The sequence below is a fragment of the Cyprinus carpio genome, chromosome A8, assembly GCF_018340385.1.
Source record: "Cyprinus carpio isolate SPL01 chromosome A8, ASM1834038v1, whole genome shotgun sequence".
Lineage (NCBI taxonomy): Eukaryota > Metazoa > Chordata > Actinopteri > Cypriniformes > Cyprinidae > Cyprinus > Cyprinus carpio.
In genome coordinates, this window is record NC_056579.1 from 5,147,899 (window position 1) to 5,172,611 (window position 24,713).

The window sequence follows — 24,713 nt, forward strand, 5'->3', positions numbered from 1 at the left end:
TATCTCTCCTTGGGTTGAAGACTCTAGATGCTAGCTTGACCTGGCTCACAAAAAATCCCTCCTTCCACCCATAATAAGAGCCGACTAAGCCAAGAACATGTAAATTAGCGTATGAATATGTATAGAGTGTTACCTGTCATTTTGTAATTACCTCAAGACTGAAGTCTCTGTCTGATCTGCTTCAGATCCTGCCTGGTGGTTAAACGACTTTGATTTTGATCAGGCCTAATTAATGGAGATGCAAACAAGACAACTTTAACGCAGGTTCGTTAGTATGCATCGTTAAAGGTTATGTGCCTATGACAAGCTATGTTCACTCCTGGTGAAGGTACAGTGATTACAAAGTGACCAGAAGTCTTTGATTTTCAATAAGAGTTGGAGATTTGAGTTTATCATTGTGCAAATGATTGTTTTGTATTTCTGTCATGTTGTTCTGCTCACGGTGAAGTCCAAAATGCCACATTACCTATACCTAAAAAAATTAAACATACAGACAACTGACATTAAATACTTAGGAAAAGTTGACATGTCATAATATTATTAATCACGTCATATATTAATTAAGAGACTGCCTATATATATATATATATATATATATATATATATATATATATATATATATATATATATATATATATATATATATATTTAAAAAATAAGTCTATTATGTTCACAAAGCTCAATTTATTTGATATATGATACATTAAAACAGAATTATTGTGAAATATTACAATTTAAAATAACTATTTCTGTGATGCAAAAAGTTGAATTTTCAGCAGCCATTTTCAGTGTCATGTGATTCCTCAGAAATCATACTAATATGCTGATTTGATACTCAAGACTAATATCAATGTTGAAAACAGTCACAAATATTTTCAAAAAAACATTTTTGTGAAAACCATGTTTTTGTTTTTCAGGATTCTCTGTTGAACAGAAAGTTCAAAAGAAAAACATTTTGTAACAACTGTTTTTACTGTCATTTTTAAACAATTTAATGTTTCCTTGCTCAAAAGTATTATTTAAAAAAAAAATCCTACCACAAACGTTTACATGGTAGCTTATCGCGCTTTCAACAAATAAATATGTTTTTATGAATATGTTCTGATTGGCTGCAATTTTGCTTTCATTGTGGACAGAAAAATAACTTGTCACTGGAATCGTGTCATGCTGTTTCTGAATAGCACATATCATACTGAAATGTGCCATTTTCCATCTATATTCCTCTGTTCTGATATACATGTCTGCAGGTGATCCCAGATTGTGTGCAATCGAACATAACTGCCTTTCCATTTACAAAGCGGTTCGTAAGAAAATGAAACGATGCACAAAATAATTCCGTGTTCTTGCAGTGTCCATATTCAAAAAGATCAAACTATGAGTGTTAGTTTATCTGAGTTCAGGAGTTATTACATAGGTTTCACTGAGACACTTGTCTTTATTTGAATGAAAACATCAAGCTCTTGAGACAAAATAGTCCTTGCAGATGATTATATTTACAAAAAAACAATTGAAAAAAAAAAACATTCAAGAAATATACAGCATCATCCACATATCTTTTAATTAGCAAAAAAACAAACAAAAAAAACACCATGCTTGTCCTTTGAACATTAAGCTGAACCCAATCTTTCAAAAACCTCGCACAGATTAAAAAAAAGGTGCAAATATATACAAAACACTTCATTGCAGCCAGCGTTTTAGACTCATTCTCACGACTCCCTCAAACTACTTAACGCATTAAAACGGAATTAAAACAATAATTTAAACAAAATAAAAAAAGCAAAACATTTCAGTCCAATAATTATACAAAATATATTTATATATTTATATAGAATTAAGGACTAGGCATAGCAGTTGCCCATTAACCAGTCATCCAATCAACCAGTCAGTCACAAAGCTCTCCAGACACGTTAATAAACTCCATATATTTCTGAAACTGTAAACAAGTCTGTTACAATAAAATTGATTAAAACATTTGGGATAAAGAGACAAACCGACAAATAAATTACAATTAATTCATCTGAGACAATGTTTTTTTTTTCTTCTTCTTTTATAACTAGAACATTGACTGAAATGTAGTTATGGATCTAAAACAGACATTTTCTTCTACTGTATCTACTGAAAAAACACCACAGTTATTTGTCCACTCACTCCGCTCCGTTCCTCACAAGTTACAGGTGCTTTTAAGTGTATGCCGTTTCACCACACGATGAAAACAAACCGCAAAGTGCCTCATTTGGCTCTGATTTCTTCTGTATGAAACGGGTGATTTCTGATATATGGCTATCGGCCGAGGCGTCGTTAGTGTTAGCTCTGTCTTCACCAGTCTACCTAAAAACACCCCGGTGGGCAGTTGCACTTATCGATAGTCAGAGTTATCTTACAGGCAGTATGTACGCGGCCAAGCTAAGTCCACTTCCCCCACAGTACGTTTGGCTTTACTCACAGTATAGAAAAATCAGATGTAAACCTGATGGTGTGGTTTCAACCAAGAGGTGCTAAATCAAAAAATTCAACCACTGATGTTTAGTTGTAAGCTTTTTTTAAAACTTAGATTCATGATTGCATTTCATTTCTCAAAGTGGTATGTTCCAGACGTCAGATATTGGTTTCGCACCTGCATTGCTGACGACGCAGCTTTGGCATCAGGCAGTAATTCCTGATGCATCGTGTTGCAAGAGGTTGAAATGTTATAACGGAACCAGACTCATGAGCTGACCCCATTCCCCCAACAGAAAAACAAACCAATGTTCAAAAAGATTCTGCTTAATTACCATCCTGCAACTTTTTCATATGTTAATGAGCCCCACATTTAGTTCAAAACATCCTGCCTTCACAATTCCAACAACAAAAATTTAGCTTTTGATGATGCCGTATCTAAACAAACAGGGAATCTCGTTATCCCATCCAGATCCATGTGGCTAATTTGAAGGCAGGTTTAATTACATTCAATGAAAGTTTAAAATATCCATATACATCTTGTTATTGAAATGCTCAAGTTTTCAAACCATGACCCTGCAGGACGCGGTCTACCGCTACTAAACTAAAAGTTGTTCTTTTGTAGCCAAATGAAGGCAATCACAATTGGTAGTTATTAGCAAATCCATTACTACAGACTAAAAAGGGCAAAATCTATCGATGTAAGATGTATTCAAAGGTACGTGATCACTTTGATGGTCATTGAATATCTACATTCAAACTCAACAAACTCAAGTAATAAGGCCCCGGTGGATTTCCCTATTGTTTTAATGATCCCATATTATGATGGGTGTTTGTATACTCAAACTGACCTTGGTGAAGTAGATTTTTTACATTTTAAAGACAATGTTGAAAGCAAATGGTTCTCCCTGTAGTCCTGTCTGAAGATATTTTGTGTTTAAAACTGGAACATATATAATGAGGCAAAGATTTTTGCAAGATATGCTCAGTTATTCATGCTGTACATTCTCTGTGATTTTACTCAACACAAAAACACAATTGATACGCAACTAGACAGGGCAGAACTCAGAACCACATATAGCAAGGAATAGAAAACAGCTGAGAATACTTCACGTACGTATCACAATTCGAGTACCTGGAATATAACGGTTTGCAGTTCACCTCCGTGGCAGCAGAGGGCGACGCTGCCGTCACGGAGATGAGGAAAGTCCGATAAAGAGAAGAGGAAATGACTTAAGGCCTTGTTGTTTGTGTATACAGACAGAATTGACACAATCTTTATAATCTATCAAGCAGGAACCTTGATAAGGTTGTACGGGGGACGACTGAAGAACAGACAGGATTTGTCTAGCTGCGGACTTCTAGGTCAAAAATTGCATTGGCCTGCTGAAACGGCGAGAAAACAATCAGAGTTGAACAGTCGTCCCTTCGTTGTGCTTGGCATTGTGAACGCGTTTTGGCTGCCGTTTGGACAGAACAACAACAGGGAAATGAAAAGGAGCGTGACTCGCCAACTGCTAACATTGAAAATTTAGAGTCAGGACAGTGAATTTGAACACACAGGGAACTTAAACTCATGGCTTGCAGGTAAATTTGAGAGTTATTGCTCTAGATGGATCTACTACGTTAAAGATGCCTGTCATCAAGGGACAAAACTTGGCCCTCGCCAATGCAGTCTTGGAAAAGAACCACAGAATCCGAGTAAACAATCCAAACCTCACAGTAACACAGCGGTGTACAAAAAAGCAAAGGGAGCAGAAATGCCCCCCCAAGGGATGAACGCCCATCCCAGGGTACATTTCGGCACGGGTTTGGGGAGTCATATCCGGACGCAACAAAAAGGCAAGCTTCAAAAGATGCTGATCCATACCTCTTGACAAGTAGAGGTCCATTTGGCCCCATAATCACAAAAAAGAACGAAAACGAGAGAAAAGGCGCTTTTATGGGTCTATGGCAATTTCGAGACGAGAAGAAGGTTCCTCCCATTCCGCCCAGCCCCCACACTACCCATAATGCAGTTCTCCCCCAACAGTTCTCCATTATTGATTCATTCTGATATAAATATCTTCATTTCTGTTAATGGAGCTCGTTACACGATTGTGATTGTTTTTGAGGCGTCTCTCGGAGGTCGATATGAAGAATTGTTTTCAGGTTACCCACTGAATGCATTACTAAAACATGTTGCTGCTTTTCTCTCCCAGAAAGATTGATATTTTCTTCCATGGCACTATCTTGGCAATTTGGCTTCCAAGGCAAGAGCATGTGCACCTTTCCTCATTGGAATGTATCTGATCCACAGTTGTCCGTGTTGAATAGTTTGTTAGGCAGGCCGATATGAAACGGCATTCAATCTGGGCATTAGGGAGTGTGGGCGTTTGGGTGTACAGGTTGTGGTCCAGTAAAACATTGGGCTTTGTATGCTGTGCTGTGGTTCCTTTAGAGTTGATTGTCCAGTGTTTTAGCCTCACCTTCTGCTAGCACAAGCCGTGGATGTTCTAACACGGGTTCGGTCCGCCAGACTCCAATTCCGTCTCAACCCTCCCCCCAAACCCCCTGAACGCTTCCCTTCCCGTCCAATCAGTCAACACCCTCAGCTGCTGCCAGACATCAGGTTAATGGCTTGTTCCAGTTTGTGTCTTAGCTTGTGTTTGCGACAGTAACCGTCTCTGTCCAGCTCTGTCAAAATCTGAGAGAGAGAGAGGAAGAGGCCATTAACTGAAGGCCGAACCCATGTAATAATTCAATATTCGACATCGTTCTGCACGTGAGAGTTTGCAGACGCTCAATAGAGCTCATAATGACAATGATAAATGACTTCATCAGATACGGCACCACACATTCGTCAAGATCAAACTGCTAATACAGAAACAACATTTGCATTTGAATTCAAATCTCACGTGCATCTTTAAACTACCATTATGGCAATTTTCACAACCACTACCAGGATTTATGTTTCTCTTGATCTTACAAACTTTTTGACTTAAAGGTTTCTTCATGAATCATATGAATATCTTTTTTTTTTGCACATATATTTTTTACTTATTTCTACACACACACACACACACACACACACACATATATATTATATATAACATACATAATATATATTTTATTGTATATCATTATAAATATAAAATATTTACATATAAATATTTAATCATATTTAATAATATAATATTTAATAACTATACTTATATAAAAATATGAAATTGGGTGTTGTTGCTTTGATATCTGACTGAATGCTTGTTTAGCAGAGATGATGCTTAATTCACGAAATGGAAAACCAACCACTTTATACTTTAAACCTGGCAAACACTTGACTTTTTCATGATAGTATGAAACGTGTAAACGTGTAACGCTTATAATGGGATATAAAATAGTAGGAATGTAACGATTCACCACGAGCTGGGTGAAAATCGATACAAATATGTAACGATTCAAATCGGTTGAGATGTTAAACGAATCGTGATACAGATGAGGGTGGGTTTTTATATGAATCTATCTCTGAGGGGAACTGATTGGCTTTAGAAATGCTTAGATGATATTTTCTTTTCATCTCGTCTCTGTATAATCTTTATAAGCGCAGCGCTGCTTTGTTTACAGCCAAGAAAACATTGTTTCGCCGCTGTTCCATAAGCGCCACCTGCTGCCAGAGAGCGAATCTGCATCTCATTCAGCCCATCTGCTGTTTTTGTTTGGTGCAGATGTTTTATGTAGTATAGTTTCACAAAACTAAAGCCAGAGCACTCTGTTTTTGTTTTAAAATTACATATTACACAATCTAATTTAGATTTAAAAAAACTGTTCATGCTGCATTTATTCAGCATCTTTGTTTTGATTGTGATTCAAATGCAGTGGTTGCTTCTAATTTTGAATGGAAAGAGCACAGACAAGCCTTTGTTTATATGAAGAGTTTTTTGTCTTATTTATTTGATTAGATTTGGGATTTGTTTTAAAATTTCAATTTAGTTTTGTTATTTGACACATTTCTGTTTCACAAAGAAATGTGCAGCATTTTGTCCAGGCAATAATAAAAGGATACCTTTTCATTTATAATTTGTCTTAAATCTATTTTTGTTTAAAAAAAATCATGAGAAAATCAAATCGTGAAATCAGTATTGTGAATCGAATCATGAGTTGAGTGAATCGTTACATCCCTATAAAAAAAGTCCCAGGTCTCACCTCTTCCTTGTACTTGTTGATGTAGAAGTACAGTTCACTGAGCGCACTCAGTGTGTTGAATTCGTTGCCATGGAGACGGGACTGCTCTACTAGATAGGCGTCCATGTCCTGATCGCTGATACTTGGCATCTTGCTGATGTCTCGGTAATATTGAAAACACACACAAACACACACATAAATAAAAATCATCTGCTTCGTATTGTAAATGAACAGTTTGGAGTTAATCTATTGGAAAAAATGAAAGCAAATAATATATAATATAATAAAAAATAAAGGAGTTAAGTGTTATTTTAATATCATTGATTCATTATAGTTTTTATTAATATACTGAATTGGTTTTTATTTTCTGTTTTCATTTCAGTTAAAGTTTTAGTAATTTTGTAGTGTGTTTTTGTAATTTGTATTATTTTATTAATTTTATTTCTTTTAATTTAAAAATAACTTAAAATAAAAATAATTTCTTTCAAGTTCAACTAAATGAAAATGAGAAATGTTGCCTTGGCAAACTAGCTGAAATAAAAAATAAGCTTTTTTAGCTTTTTAGTTTCATGCTGAATTTTATTTCAGTTAAAGAGTATTTTATTTCAAGTGTTTTTTATGGTTTTAGTTTTAGTTAACTATAATAACCCTGGTAAAGGTATAATTCACCCAACAGCTGCTATAGAAGTCAATGGCTACCTGTCTGGTTACCAGCATTCTTCAAAATATCTTCTTTTGTGTTCAACAAAAGAAAGAGACTAATACAGGTTTGGAACAACTTGAAGGTGAGTGAATAATGACAGAATTTTGAACCAAAGGTGCAACCATTCTAGATGTTTAACTATAAGGCTACACCAATCAGGTCAAGTCTGTGTTATTTTGAGGCATGTGTCTGTACCTCTCCACCCAGCTCTTGTAGTTGGGGATGTCTTTAGCATAGAGAAGCTTGTTTGATGGGGAGTCTTTGCCCAGGCGATGCTCAGACGTCGAGCAGGAGTCCATGAAGGTCTGAGCCACCACTGACAGACAGGCATCTGTAATACTGTTCTTGTGGATGTCAAAGACAAACTGAGGGTTTTTTATTACATTGACCCAAAACCGCAGAGGAAGGCTGGTTTAGAAAGAAAGAGAGGGAGAGAGACAATATAATCTGATTACATCCAAAAAAGCTTTTTAGTGATAGTGGTCTGTCTTGAATCGCACTAAAATACATTCTTTCTCAATTGATCTGAGAGCGTACTGCATTCAAGAAACAAATGGAACTGAACTGGCAGCCCAGCAGGGCTTCAAAACAATCGAAACAGATGCTGCAGAAAATGAGGTTAAAGACAGGAAGTGCTGGGTATCTCACCAGTTGCTCTTCCAGGTGTGCCGTACGTCCGGGTCGGTGATCTGTCTCTTGTCTGCTTGCTCATCCAGGAAATCAAACATGTATTTGATGGCCAGCGGGAGAGCGCTGCCGCGATGGGCCGTGCTAAACACTGTCTCAAAAAGATCATCCACAAACTTCTGCAGTGTGCCCTAAAAACATGACACAAGAGTTTATAACATGCTTCAGCGAAAATATGTGCTGACACATCAGGAGCTTTGAGGCACTACAGTACATACATTTTATTGAATAAAATGCTAAATGTGAGTTTTAACTGACGTGTTTTGAATCTTTCATATTATGGATGTCAAATGATTTTTAAACAGATTGTTCTGACTTTCTATAAGCAGTCTGCTTCATGTTGTGCAAATAGTTAATTGCAAAATAATCATCTTCTTGTAACAAAACTGTATGCTTTTAACTTTTCAGTGTAATACCAAGTCCAAAATGTGACATTTCGGTTAGTGTTCAAACAGACCAAATTTATATTCATCTATACCTCGGACAAAACCTAGCTGCATTCAATCAATTTTCAAAAATGCTATAGTAACGTTCAAATGTTTGTTGTGTATATATATATATATATATATATATATATATATATATATATTAATGAAGTATTTTCTGCTTACCAAGTCTGCATTTATTTGATCAAAAATACAGTAAAACAGTACTAATGTGAAATTCTATTACAATTTAAAGATAACTGTATTCTATTTGAATGTATTTTAAAATGTCATTTATATTTCTGTGACGCAAAGCTGATTTTTCTTCAGCCATTACTCTAGTCTTCAGTGTCACATGATCATTAAGAAACATATTTTATTATTATCAATGTTGAACATTTTAATAAATATATTTAAAACGTTTAAATAAATATATATTATTTATATTATTCAAATTTATTTTAAATATAATTTTTCATAACAATGTAACAGTCTTTACTATCACTTTTGATCAATTTAATGTTTCCTTGCTGAATAAAAAAATAAAAAATATTCTGGATCCAAACTTTTGAATGGTTGATGTTAATGATAAATTATGATAGAAGCTTCATTCTTGGCTAAAATAATCCTTTAACCATGTACATGTAATGTACAGCCTTGAGTGGCTTATTGCTTTAAAAAAACACACATGTTATCTGTATAGGATGTTTATGTACCTTGGTAGCCAGTAAGCGTGTCAGATAAATCTCAGACACCATCTTGCTCCCACGGTCTCCCTCCCGCTGGTCTGCGTGCTCATGGTTCTTCACCAGGTGCCAGAGTTTGGTGCCTGTCTCCTGGTCAGGGGTGATCATGGGAGCCCTGGATCGAAGGCTGTCTGGACTACTAGATGTCCTCAGCAGGCTCTCTATGTACATTTGAATATATAAAATCCAAATGAGCATATACTTCAATCTGCTACTTAACAATGCATTGCAGTTTACATATCTTAGTCAGTTTCTGAATCATTATCTTTCTAATAGCAGTGTCTCAAAGCCTAGTGAGCTGAATCAACGTTTACTGTCTACAAGTACAGATGTCTATATAAACATCATTATGACTGAAATGAATCCTCTAACAGTTAGTGACTGATTTCAGACATCTTGAACATTGTGAGCATGTCTTTGATATCCAATTTTGCTTTAGGTTTTGAGAAACAGCCTACAGTATGTTTTTTTTTGTTGAAAAGCTCAGACTAAATGACTTCAGCCAAGAATGGCTGGTGAAAAGATCTTAGATTCCCATTTGAGCCAAACATGCTGCATGTGGCATGATACAAAACGCTGGTAGAATCCATGATATATTACACAAACATGGCTAAAGCCGAGGATCATGGGGCGTAAAGCGATCCAAGAGACTTACCGTATCGACTCAGAGAGCGAGTGAACGTGAAGGAGTTGGCGATGTTGTAAGCAGATACTTGCTTCTGAACCAAAGCCACCAAAGACCCATCCGTCATCTGAGATGGAAAATGAGAATTATAAGAAAAAGAATCTCCATTTTTGTACAGCATGCGACAAGCATTTGTAAATTTGCATAACATAACGGAGCAGCCGCCAGGAAACGTTGTTCAACCTGGTAGTGCGCCAGTGTGTTCAATCTCTTCCAGTCGCTCTCGATCTTTGTGGTGACGTCTTCATCCTGGAGGATGATTCTGGTCAGTCGACCCTGCCGCCATTCTGGAGAAGGACAATAAATGCAATAGTCTTGGATGAGGATGTTTCAAAAGTATCAAAGGTATAACTTTTGCCATGTTTTCCATATTTTCTGTCTAATAGTCAACATGATATCAAAATTGACCCTATTTATGGTCTTACGATGCACGATTTTAAGTGCATGCTTTTCTTAAACAAGATTGTTTTCGTGATCTTTTAATAAAATGTAACAACTGTCTAAAATAACTTTTTAACAAAATAAAAAATGTTTAAGAACAAAATAGAAAAAAAAAATTGTCAAGCAAGCCTAGTGCATTAGTCAGAACGGTAGAACAACAGAACCATACGATAGAACGATACAACAATAGATAGATAGGTAGATAGACAGACAGATAGACTGATAGATAACATAAGAATACAGGCAGAGAGTTCTTTACCCAGGTCCATGTCGTCGGCTTGCGGGCGCTGTGAGTACGGGATGCCTTTGTAAACGGCATCTAGCAGCTTGTCCTTCACCTGAGTGATCGTGTCACAGTTTAGCACTTTGACAGGGATTTCTGTACCGGCCTCTCCCTCCGGAGGAATACACATGAGCGTCTGAGACAGAGCGAGACAGAGCAACAGAGATCAGGGATAGTATTGATTGGCAAGATGACCAGCAAAGACACAAAAACACGTCTCCATTAAAATCTAGCATGCAGACCATACACATACTAACATACACACAGACTTAAGAGGGTGCGGAAAGGTCAAGGCACATTTTATCATACACAGCGGGAGACTGGAGCTCTATTTGGCCCTGCTCTGCCAGCATATCAAAGATTGATCGGGGTCCTGTTTCATGCTTCGGCCTGATTTATCATAATAGCCATCTCAGCTTTAACTGTTATGTCAATGGTGAAATATTTATCTGCCTGCAAAGCGGTATTCAGAATATGTGCAACACACAGGTTTTGATAAAACGGTCACAGATCGATAAAAGCAAACTGCAAGAGGTGATTGATCCGGACACAAACAAGGATTCATATGACATGTCTAAAGTTAAAAGATACTTCAAGCTAAAGTGTGTAATCATTCTGATATTAAACACCCAGTTTAATATGCAGAGGCAACTACAAGAAAGACATTTATAGGTTGATTTCCCGGAAAAGTGTAAACAGTCTCTCAAATATTGATCTGTTTGTTTTTAGCAGCCTAACAGACACAGCAACACTGACTCAACCAATGGCATGATTTTGGGGGCGGGACGATTTGCTTGACTGGCCAATGACAGATGAGGAAGTGTTCAACAGGAATTTCAGAGAAAAAAGTAAATAACTGAATGAGCAACTAAGGTAAAATTCACAGAATTGCCAATCTTACTGTTTCAACGCTGGCCAAAAATCATGAGATTAATCATAAAATAGAAAGTTTTTCTAAAAAACAAACAAACCATTGTACCATGTCCAAAAAAAAAAAATATAGTAACACCATGGTACTTTTAATACTTCTGTAAGTGTATAAAATGAATCTTTTACTGTACTGTACATAATTTTGCCATGGTTGCTATGGTAAAACCTTCATAAAGCTATAAAACCATCATGCAGCTATATAGCATTGATAAAATAAATAAGACAAGCTGTAGAATGTGTGCATCAGCTCTATTATGCAGCCAGTAGCATAAGCGAAATCATAAAAAAACAGCCCTCAGCACTTACCAAGTGAGTAACACATACAAATAACAGCTTCATAAACAGGCAGGCGAGTTACATTAAAGAGCCGAGCGTTTGTTATGAAGCCGATGCTTTGATATATCTCCATTCACACCATGACAACAATCCATATAAATTCATGAGGAGACCTTTTGTGTGCATGGGCCACGCTAATTGTGTGATTAAAACAATGCAGCTGGCACTGGTGCGCGACTATGCATCCGTAATCGTGGCTACTCGCTGATCATTAGCTCATGGCAATTCCTCCTCTCCAGCCGCGGCTTACACATGAGGAGTTTGTGATTAAAACCCAATTACACAGTAAATTACGGAATTCTCCCGGAGACGGAGCCCAGCTATATTTAGGACACCCGGCGTCGGTTTAGGATTGGGTTGAAACTCAGAGCTTGGAGGAAATGAGGGTTTTACGAAAGCTTAACACCATAAAGATCAGTTCTCGTCTGTAGCTGTGTGTGTGGGAAGATGAGCGTGTGTAAAGGTGACTTTAGTGTGTCCTTTAGCACGTGTTCACACACCCACGGGCAGACTTCCTGGCCCAGCTGAAACGTTTAATGCTTAAAGGAAGAGTAAATACTGGATCCATTGAAAGTCTCTAGAGTAATGAAATCTCTTATGCATTAATCATCTTCATTTTATATATATATATATATATATATATATATATATATAGATATATATATAATATATATATATATATATATATATATATATATATATATAAAAATATATATATTACATAATATAACTACTATATTAAAATTCTGGCTGATACTTCTTTATTATGTACATTATTATTATCATCATCATAATTATTAATATATGGATTATTACATATAGTTATAATAATTCTTATTATAGTAGAATAATTACAGTATGTATCATATGAATGGCCAAACAGGAAATAATTATATAATATCTGAATGTATAAATGTAAACTGTGAATATATAGAAGCAAATCTAAATATATAGCTGTAAGTCTGAAAATACAGAACTAAATCAAAACATATAGTTATAAATTTGAATATATAAATGTAAATTGTGAATATATGTTATAAATCTGACTATATAAATGTAAATCTGAACATATAGTTATAAGTCTGAATATATAGATACAAATCATAATATTTACATTTAAAACATGAATATATGTAAATCTGAATATATAGTTATAATTCTGAATATATAAGTAGATGTAAAGGAGTAAATCTGAATATAGTTAAAAGTCTGAGTAAATAGTAGTAAATCTGAAAATATAGTTGCAAGCTTGAATATGTAATTGTGAATGTATAGTTATTGTTCTGACTATATAATTGTAAATCAGAATGTATGTTTATAAATCTTGAGTATATAAATGCAAATCGGAATATATATAGTCTACATTTCAACACAAATATATCTTTATTATTAGGCATGTCAACAGGCAGATGTTCTTATTGCTTTTTTAATGAAAAAAATATGCCTATACATCCTGTCCATGTATCAATGCATGTATTGTACTATATTAATTATCGTGATTATTACTGTCTATCACATGCTGATAATTTCCCTAGCCCTCTCAGCAATGCTGAATTGTGTATAAAAGATGGGTGTTAACATTGTCACTGACTGTGAGGACCTTTTGGCACCACAGCCAGTTTTTTTTTTTTTTTTAGTAGACGGAAAATACTCTTTTTTTTTTTTTTTGGTTTAGATTAGCAAGATGCACTTACAATAATTCATGTAGCACAATATCTCCATTGATACCTGTATACATGATGTATAGGCACAATGTTTCCATTAAAAAAAGTCTATTGACATGCCTAATAATCAATATATAATTATACTGAGAAATATATATTCAGGATTTATAAATATATTTATATTTATGATTATATTTTCAGAATTATAACTCTATATTCATGATTTACAATATATAATTATACTGAGAAATATATATTCAGGATTTATAAATATATTTATACATATATATATATATACATATATATATATATATACTACATATATACCACACACGCTATACACACACATATATATATATATATATATATATATATATATATATATGTAATATAATATAATATTACACACACACACACACACACACACACATATATATATATATATATATATAAGACATATCTATATATTAAGACTTGCATTTATATATTCAGAATGTATTTTATTTATTTATTTTTTTATAATTTCCTGTATGGCCCTTCATATATCATAATATAATATATATATTTTAAAAATATAATAATAATAATAGCTATTATTGTCATTAATTATTATTACAATTCTAAATGATTTAGCCTAAAAAAAATACAGTTTTAAATACTGCACATGAATTTAGCCTTAAAAACTATTCTAGAGATGGCAAAGACAATCTAAATGTAATAATATGGTGGAAATGAGCAAGCACAATTAAATATCTAATATGAAAAGCTGGACTGACCAGTCAGCATTCAGAACTGGAACAATCTAATTTATAATTCATGATGTGTCACATTATTTAACAAAGAATGGAAACAAGGGCAAATGTTTGCACTCCTAATGAATATATCAACATACATGCTGTGTTACAGGTGAGCCTGACCTTTTCTGTCAGCCCATAGGGGTCTCTCTTTAGGGTTGACGGCTAAGACAGCTGAATAACTGCACCATATATTGATTCCCTTAAGCTGATCTATCCTGAATACTATGGAATTGATGAGCTGTCCAATAGCTTTAACTACTACTTAGGAGCCATAGATTAAACCTTGTGCATTGGTCGGCTCGTATTGTTCCATTTAAAATCAATGCACAGAACTCTGTTGGCGCAGACAGTAAATATGCTCTTTTGTGTAGTCATGTTTGTATATGCGAGAGAGAGAGAGAGAGAGAGTGTGTAAATCAGCCGCTGTATTTCCTGGCTGTCTGCTGAGATAAATGAGGAGCATTGGGGTTGTTTTATGAGTGCCATTAGAAATTCTCAGGTTTGTTTCAGTCATTACAGGCTCTGATCAGGTCGTTCTTTGTTTTTGCTCAATCTCTGTCTCCATTATGCCGCCTCTGACAGAGTCACGTTAGAACTTACTTTGCTTGGCCTGATATCATCTGTCTGATTGGCATTTGGGCTCTCGAGTCAGTTTTATCTTTAAAGGGTCAATGGGACACTAATGAACATTAGGATTCAGAATTAAGAAACGGATCTTAATCAGAACCAGAAAAAAAAAAAGATACTGGATCTAGCATTGATCTTGCAAATGTGGACAGAATACTGTCATAAAATATTAATAATAAGCATGACAGCTGTTTGTCATGATGACATTGCCTTCAAAATAAAAATGAACTGAAAACAACAGTAATATTGCAGTATGATATTTCATACAAATGCATTGGCTTATATTAAAAGATTCATTTTATAATTGTCGTACTTGTTATTCATACCAAAAACTTGGACTTGGCCTGAAAAGACATGGCAACATGTGTATTAATAATATTAGGTTAAGTATTAGTCAGGGTTAAAACTAAAACCATAAAAGTTTATCATTTTCGTTACTTGAAATGTTAACTGAAATAAAATAATATATAAATAAACTTATGTTATTTCAGTTAGTAGCCAAGGCAAACATCTAATTTTAGTTCAACTTAAAGACTAATGAATACAAACTAATAAAACCTATACAGACATAAATAAAAAAAATGACAAAAACACACAACAAAAAAAGTACTAAAATAACTAAAAATAGAAGAAAATATGAAAATTAAATCTACTTTGAAATATGAACAAAATTATAATAGTACACTAGAACAACACTGGTATTATTATTAATAGATTTCTAGCTGGAAGCATCTGAAAAGGTAAAACATTTGTAGTGTTTTGGTCCTTTTTAAATGTATATTTGAGCTAAAATGTCGAACACTTGTGATCTTCAATGAGACAGCGGGTGCTGGGAGACAGGAAGAGTGAGGGATTATGGGATATTTGAGAAAGCGTCACCATGGGGACACTGACCAGCTGCTTGTAGTCGATTTGCTGTCGGATGAGCTTGTCTTCGCTCAGGGAGTATCTGGCCTCTCCTGTGATGGCGTCTATGGGACCTTTTTCCATCTGCTGTTTTATAGCACAGTAGAGCATAAACAGAGGCTCGCCAGCGCACTCCTGCACACAGAGAGAGAGAGAGAGAGAGAGAGAGAGAGAGAGAGAGAGAGAGAGAGAGAGAGAGAGAGAGAGAGAGAGGGGTCATATTCTACACTTTTGAAGCATTTTATTTTCTCCCTAAAGTCCACTTTTAATGTTAGTCAAGGTTTCTTGCAACAAATTTTTATATGTTCATTTTCCACCATCTTACCCATAGAGTTTAACTGTTTTTGCTACTGTACCTTTAAGACTTCTACATAAATAAATACACCTGTTATGATTGGCTAAGCAATGCATTCTGGTAAATGAATTCTCCCACAACTCCCATTAGCCATTTCAAAGAGTTGCATGAAGCAGAAATAAAGTCAATATCTGCTGTACTTCTGTTACATAAGGTTGAAAAGTTTTTTGTTTTTTGAAAAGAAATGTATACCTTTATTCAGCAAGGATGCATTAAACTGATCAAAACAGTGACAGCAAAGATTTTTACATTTCTGCAAAAAAACTGCATTTTAAATACATGTTTTTGTTGTTGATATTTGTTCTATTCATCAAACAATACTGAAAAAAATGAATAAATAAATACATGCATTATCAAATATTAGGCAACACAACTGCTTTCAATATGATAATTAGAAATGCTTCAGCAAATTAGCATATTAAAATGATTTCTGAAGGATCATGTGACACTGAAGACTTCAGAATGGCTGCTGAAAATTCAGCATTGCATTACAGGAATAAATTACATTTTAAAATATATTCAAATAGAAAACAGTTCTTTTAAACTGTAATAATATTTCGCAATATTACTGATTTTACTGCATTTTTAATCAACAAATTTCACCGACACCAAACTTCTAAACAGTAATGTACACTTACATAAAAACTAGAGATCCATACCCATTAGAATCACTATATGAAATCACAGACATCCAGTGATCATAATTAAAATAAAAATATTGAAGAGAAAACAAATCCAATTACAAATAGTGCTTATGTCTCATAAGCAGAAGCTCTGTGTTATGAACATTTTAAGTACATCTATGTGGAACCTCAGCGCTTTTATTTCCAAAAGAGCAAGGAATTTATGTTTTCCATTACATGTCTCCTTTAAAACCTTTTACCTTTAAAGAACACGCTAAAGAACTCAAGACGACTTCCTGCACAAAATACCACAGAACATCAATTCAATAAAATCACAACGAGCTGTAATTTTCACACACTTCGAACACACCTAATTGCACCTTTAAATGCAGAGGAAAAAGCACTGAAAGGAGAGAGAAAAAGACATATTCTGACCAGAAGGCGGCAAAAAAGAGATACGAGGCGGCAAGTGTGCAGAGAAAGAAAGAGCGGCCTTGAGAATGAGAGACACGTCCGATCACGGTTCTTTTCAGATGGCATTTGTGAAGTGTGGAGAAGTCTCCAATTACCCACTTAAAAGCGTTTGATGACTAAACAGCGATACTGAGGGGAGGCTATTATTTAGTTCTTAGGCGAGATCAGCTTGACATTATTAATTACAGCATGACATCCTGAATCACACTCTTCTAACGCAGGCGGAGAGGGTTACCCAGCATTCATTGCACGCCTAACAGCTAGTAATTCAAAACAACCAGCCTCCGAACTCTATGTCAAATGCATTTCGTCCTAATATATACATCAAATGCTCATCTTTCTATTGCTTTTAGAGGCTGTCAGCATTCTGGCTCCATCTGCTATTCATAGTCTGGCCGTTAGACCCTGTTATGACACAACAGATGTGTGTCATGGGATCCGCGCCAGGTTTCATTCGCTAACAGACACGTTTGAATGGAGAATTCACACGGTTTAACATGAGCAGAGTTAATGCAGATGACATGAACTGACAGCACAAGAGAAAGCCCTAAATATCGGTTAACAAATATTTATGTAACCCTTGTAGGATTAAGTCACCCCAAAATGTAAATTCTATCATCATTTACACACCCTCATTTTGCTCCACACCTGCATGTCTTTTTTTTTTTTTTTGTAAAACTCTAAAAGTGAAATCACATAATGAAAGCATATAGTGAACATGGACCATTAACCCCCAAAATAAATAAATAAATAGCCATAATACTAGTCCAGAAGACTATGCACAACTGTATTTGTATTTACATATATATATTTTTATTTTCATATAATTTATATTATATATAAATATTATATAAAAATATATTTTTCTTAAATATATACATGCATGTGTGTGTATTTATCTATTATTTATTATTATACATAACATACTGTACACACACACATAGTACACACACATGTACTATGTAAACAAAAACTTTTATTTTGGATGCGATTAATCGTGATTAATCATTGCCCAGCACTAATTTAATTACATTTTATGATCTATATTTATTTTATTTATATTTAGGTTTGGTATGACATGAGTTTAAGTAAATAATGGCATCTCATTTCTGGCTGAATTAATGCTTTAAGGTGATTGTTCGCCTTGGTAACAAAAACATGTTCTAAGAACGTTTGGCTAATGTTCCCATTAAGTTATGGAAATGTTATTCCTGTACGTTCTCTTTCTTTTTTTTTTCTTGGTTATGCTAACGTTAATTAAAACTCCAAAGGAATGTTCCATTTAATGATTTAGCAAAAATCATGGGAATGTTACTTTTCAATATTAAGGTTACGGGAAGAACATTTGTTCAAAGCTTTGAGAGAACCTTGCCAGAAAGTTCTGAGAATGTTCTCTGTGTATATGTTCTTTATGAATGTAATGTTAAAGTGATGCCCAAAACAAATGTTTGTAAATAAGGTGATGTATGCGACATAAATGTACAACCGATATAAACATACTGAATGCTTTGGCTCAGTATATATATATATATGAGACACACCCAGGCAGTGCAATAGAGCCGTACCGAGAAGGCATTTTGTGGTAATTACTCCTAGAGGCCTGTATGGTGGCCAATACACTTTAACATCTGCACTGATGTGATGTAAAGACGCTGGGCGGCCGGCCAGCGCTACATTCCGTAGGGCGATTCCAGCCCTGAATGCACAAAGGGCCTGATGTTCCCGCCCTTAGTGCTAATAGCCATCTCAATCTGCTTTAGCCTGATTCAGCAGTGTTTGGGTGATCTTGGTGAACTCTGTAACACCTGACAGGATGTGGGATTAAGCGAGTGCCCTCTCAGCCTCCACACTGCTGATTTCGGGGTCGGGCGGAAGATGTGGCATTCCTGAGTCGCTATCTGGAGTGTAGGCTTTAGAGAGATTTATTAGCAGGCTTTGCGATGAGTCAAGCCGTCAAAAAAGTCACCACGCCAAAATCTTGTTGCAAATAAGATGCTAGTTAGCCAGAGAGAGGTTTGAGACTGTTGCTCAATTTCACGTAGGACTTTGCATAGCACATATTTAAAACTGACTTAATGTATGACTATATTAGAAAACACATCACAAACCTTGAGGAAGCGGTGAAGGAGGAACGTGAACCAGTTGGTGAGCATCTTCTCAGCCACAGACTCAGTTCTGATAAAAACAAACACAATCCATAAATACTATTTATGCTGTGGTTGGTGGAGTTTTCTGAACAGTTGTTATGCTATTGCTAGGTGGTTGTTAAGGTGTCCTGAGTGTTTTTTTAGCATGTTGCTATGTTTTTGCTAAAGTGTTCTGGGTGATTGCTAAGACATTGTTAAGTGGTTGCTAAAGTTTCCTGTGTGGTTGCTAGTGCATTGCTAAGTGGTTGCTATGGCGTTGCTATGCAGCTGCTAAGGTGTTTAGGGGGTTGCAGGGCCTTAAAATGCAGTTGATTAAGATTTCTGTTTTTTTTGCATGCTGCTATGCAGTTGTGTAGTAAGGTGTTCTGAGTGGTTTCTATGGCATTGCTATCCAGCAGCTAAGGTGTTCTAGGGGTTGCTAGGGCATTGCTACGCAACTGCTAAGTGTTTAGGGGGTTGTATGGCCTTTCTATGTGGTTGATAAGGTTTGCTGGGTGTTTTTTGCATTCTGCTATACGGTTGCAGTGTTGTAAGGTGCTCTGAGTGGTTTCTAGGGTGTTGCTATGCAGCTGCTGAGGTGTTCTAGTGGGTTGCTAGGTTGCTGCTAAAATGTTCCGGGTGGTTTTTAGAATGTTGCTTTGTGATAGTTAATGTGTTCTTAGGGTGTTTTAGTTTAAATATTTTTGGGGATTGTTAAGGCATAGTTTGGTGGTTACTAAGGTGTTCTGGGGGGTTGCTAGGGCATTGTTATGCAGCAGCTAATATGTTCTGGGGTGTTGCTAGTGCATTGCTATGTAGTTGCTGGTGTTCTGGTCGTTTGCTAGGAAGTTGTTATTCAGTTGCTAAGATATTCTGGGGGTTGCTAGGGCCTTAATAATTTTTTTACAAGAGTGATGATGTACCATCTAGTAACTTTGAGTAAGAAATTTTAATTATCATGCTCCACCTCTTACCGTCTAAGCAGCAGTTTGGGGTGGTTACGGTTCTCCAGGTTCTTTTCGATCAGGTCGGCAAGAAGCTGTTTGAGAACCACAGTGGCATACTCCATCCGTCCCTGCAGCGCCGCCATGAGGAGGGAGGCCACGTTGCCGCGATCCCGCATGGAGAAGGACCTCTGAGCCTCTAGTGTGTGGATGAAGGTCAGCAGGAACATCTTGTTGTGCAGCAGTTGACTGAACAAGCGTAGGGCCTTCTCCACATTAGCCGGAGACTGAGAGGAGAGGGAACATTTCATTAAACGAAAGAAAAAGCAGGAAAACAAAAACACAAATGGAAAAGCATGACAGGAAGGAGATGAGAGAAACATGCGCAACAACAATTGTTGCCTGAATGCATACTCAAAAAAAGCTCCGCTGCGGTGAGATTTAATTGTTTGCTGACTATTTTCAAAACATTTTTTGGTAAGGCATGTCTCTAGACAGCTATTCCACCAGGGCCTTGCAGGGCTGCTGATTTCATTCTGCCGGAGGTTTTAATTAAAAAGCATGCTGAAAGAGAGGCGTTCGCTCTGAAGCTCACTACTGAGACAGCAGTACCGTAGCTTCAAAGCTTAGGGGATCTTTTTAAAGCACATCTAGGGTTTTTTTTTTGCTTTCTTTTTTTGGCAGAAGGATTAAAAGAAAATGGTCTATGAGTTGTGGCAACCTACTTATTGGCACTTCCAAGTGACAGACGACACCTGGGGACAGGGAAATTGAATCAGGAGGTTTTAAAAGTTGCCTTACGTCCAGCTCTTTTAGAACGGGGTGTTCTTCGATGCCAGGGAACATCACTCTCATGGTGTAGTTACGATACTCCAGGAAAGGGATCTTCACACCATCCATGTCGTTTGTCAGCTCTTGGATGTCTGTCTGCAGCTCAGCAAATGCTGAGAGTAATAAAGAACAGAAGAGATATGCATCCATCAGACTGAAGAACACCTCATATGCAGTGACAGACAGATATACTAGGAGGATATTTGACCATATTTTGAGATTTCTGGCATTAGCTACAATATAGTAAGAAATGGTTATTTTGTGTCATTTCCATTTCATATCTTCTGAAATTTATGAACTTCATGACATAGAAACACTGAAACTAAACAAGATTCTAATTTAATTGGTTTCCTTTGCAACTTTTCAGTGTAGCTGGTTGTTCTGTTGACATTAATCAAACACTCTTTTCTTGTCTAATAGGGCAGTTTTTTTTTTACATTCATCACAGTATCAGGCTTGGGAGATTAAATTAAATTATCCATAACTGATTGAAAACAAGAAAATTGAAGTCATTTTTCTCTGTAATTGAGTTGTAGGCCACAATAATATTGAATCTTCTTGATTTTTTAAAGGTGAGTTCAGTACTACAATAAGTAAAAGTGATCTTTTCTGTATTTCTGCTGTCATTAAATTATATATAGTAAATAAATAGTATATTAAAAAAGATTACACAAAATACATGGCTCTATTTAAATTAATTATGTTAAACAATATTTACTATATACATACACACAAACATATACAGGTACACAGTGCATATATTACACTGAAATATATTTGAATATATTTTATATTTATATAAGTGAATTTCACAAAAAAAAAAAAAAACAGACTGGAGCCATTACTTCTTCAGTGTCACATGATCCATAAGAAATCATGCTAGTATGGTGATTTATTCTCATTTTCAATGTTGAAAACAGTTGTGCTGCTTAATATTTTTGTGGAAAATCGTGATACTTTTTTTTCAGGATTCTTTGATGAATAGAAAGTTTAAAATAACAGCATTTATTTGCAGAAGTATTTTTACTTACAGTAAGTAAATTTAAAAAGTATCTGTAGTTTATCAGAGTGTTTTTCTTTGGAAAACTTTACTACATTTCAAGGCATGATGTCATACTTCTTACTGCACTACATTTAATAAATTAAAGTTGTTGTTTTACCTTTAATACTTAAGAACATTAAAAATGTAGTACTTGTACTCAAATAAATCTTTGATTTACTTTTACTTGAGTAAAAGAAAGTAATATATTTCTAACGTAATTAAGTATTAAATGATATTTAATATGAAATGTAGAGCACTAAAGAGTACAATATTATGCTTTGAATTAAAGTTTTCTAAAGAAAAACACTGACACTTCAAAAGTACTTTTACTGCAGAGTAAAAATACTTTACTACTGTCCGCCTCTGTTTATTTGAAATAAAAATCTTTTGTAACATACTGTCACTTTTGACCAAGTTAATGCATCTTACATGTATTATATTGTTACAAATTATAAAATTGCACCCTCTCTCTCTCTCTTTAAATAACAGCACTTCTGGTATGAATGCAAACAGTTTCAGTCTCTGGGAAACTATTCCCACTGACAAAAGACACAGAAATGAAAAAACTTTAAAATCGCATGAACAGAAAGCCACATTCATTTCAGTACCTCATGGCATTCTTTTAACAAATGCATAAATAACACTGCACCGTGTCTGCCTGAGCTACAGATCCTTTTAAAGCCGTGAATAAAACCGGTATCAAAGGATGAGGACTTTATGACGTCATGACCCAGTTCAATCCCTCCACAAAGACTGCGTCAAACTCTGCAAGAATCCAGGCTACTGCAGTGCGAGAGACGTATCCGACTCGCTCCCGTTCAGTGCCCACGGGAGACCTCGTGCACAATAAAATAATACATCATAGCTCCATTTGATTTATCCTATGGGTTAAAACCATTAGTAGCTCATTAAAACACTCTCTGCACCTGTCTGAAACAGCTTGGCATGGGCCATATGCACCACAGATGCTGAACTACTCCACAAATCGTACCTTCCTTGCACTCTAGCGCAACCCGGGACTCCAGATTGTCCATCTGCAGCTGTAGGCGTTTGAGTGTGCGATCGGCGTCCCTCGTCTTGCGCTTGTAGGCGATGAGCACAGCGATGATGGCGATGAGGAGGACGCCGCCACCGGCTCCGATCCCGATGATGGCAGGCAGCGTGAGAGTGCTGTCAGAATAGATGTGAAGCGTTCCAGGAGAATATTCCAGGCCGCCCACGAGAATCTACATGCACAGACAAAAGAAACTATTAGAATGGGTTGAGTGCAATGCCCTTCAATCTAAGGACCCTGTTGGCTTTAATGGGTAATAATGAGAGCTTTTGATTGGCTGAGGGCACTCATACTGTTTCTTCTTGAATGAAATCAGCTCGCAATTAGAATTACTACAGAATTATGCACTTGTTTGACACGTTCACATTGCTTTCCTCCACTTGCGGTGAGAGAACAATCGCTCATGCCTCCGTCAGACACCGTGACCACTAATCCACATCAAATTACTTCAAAAAGTCACTTTGGCACAGGTGTGAAGGCAATTAGGCAGAAATCAGCAGGTAATAGAGGTCTAGTTAGAGATTCGGTCCGACTGAGGCGTGGTACCGGGAGCTCAGCCTTGCACTATTCGCGGACCAATTAAACGTGGCATCCAGCCATCTGTCCTAACAAGTTTCACCTTTCTGCGGCTGCTCGTGCCCCGCATGGCTGCATGAATTATTGAGACCCGGTGATAGAGGGGAACAAAGTGAATCCTGGAGCGCTGTCGATATGTGTCAGGTCATTAGCTGAGTGATCCCGGCATTCTGGATTCCACTATGTCTCTCTCTTATTCTTTTTTCCCTTTTCTATGGGTGTTTCTCCACACTGTGGATTCACTAACTGGAACTCAACTGAATAATCGGCCCTTTGATGCACGTAATCTTTGTTTGCACAGAGTTAGTGCTAATCAGTCAATCAGGAAGGTTTTGGATCAAATTAATTGGCTTAATATGAATGTATACCTTATATTTAGAGGAGAAGGTCCTGGATTTGAATAGAATTGCCTTCTTGTGATGCTATTGATCAGTTTTGAAAGTAATTACTGTGACAAGGTTTGTCATTCAGGAAACTGTATTGGCAAAACATTCAGTGATTAAAGTGATTTTTGCATACATATTTTGCATATATATATATATATATATATATATATATATATATATATATATAAATCCCTATTTACTATATTTTATATTAACTATATTTTCAGATTAACACTCATACATTTAGCCTTATAACTATATATCCAAGATTTATAAATATATTCTTTTTTTTCCCTGTTTGGATATATATAAGTACTGGTCAACGATTATTATTTATTTTTTTAATCATGATTAATCGCATGGTTTCTGCGAATAATCGCATTGTTATGCACAGAATTCAATAATGAATTCAAAAATAGTGTATTGTGCACTTTTTCATTTTCATTTAAAAGTACTGCTATATGAACAAAAGTGC

General features: G+C 35.8%; 1 protein-coding gene across 2 annotated transcripts in view; it reads right to left on the reverse strand.

The window, feature by feature from the left end:
• Positions 1–1,419: 1,419 nt before the first annotated feature.
• The window catches only part of LOC109088697 (plexin A3), a 165,412-nt gene continuing 142,118 nt past the window's right edge, over positions 1,420–24,713 (reverse strand). For both annotated transcript variants that reach the window (XM_042761750.1, XM_042761749.1), the window contains 13 exons: positions 23,214–23,448; positions 21,151–21,293; positions 20,380–20,636; positions 19,388–19,454; positions 15,816–15,962; positions 10,544–10,703; positions 10,027–10,130; positions 9,814–9,910; positions 9,129–9,319; positions 7,949–8,118; positions 7,496–7,708; positions 6,619–6,769; positions 1,420–5,122 (listed from right to left, as the gene is read on the reverse strand). In XM_042761750.1, coding sequence (XP_042617684.1) covers positions 5,027–5,122; positions 6,619–6,769; positions 7,496–7,708; positions 7,949–8,118; positions 9,129–9,319; positions 9,814–9,910; positions 10,027–10,130; positions 10,544–10,703; positions 15,816–15,962; positions 19,388–19,454; positions 20,380–20,636; positions 21,151–21,293; positions 23,214–23,448 — 2,031 coding nt within the window. In that variant the 3' untranslated portion in view covers positions 1,420–5,026. The remainder of the gene's footprint in view (positions 5,123–6,618; positions 6,770–7,495; positions 7,709–7,948; positions 8,119–9,128; positions 9,320–9,813; positions 9,911–10,026; positions 10,131–10,543; positions 10,704–15,815; positions 15,963–19,387; positions 19,455–20,379; positions 20,637–21,150; positions 21,294–23,213; positions 23,449–24,713) is intronic.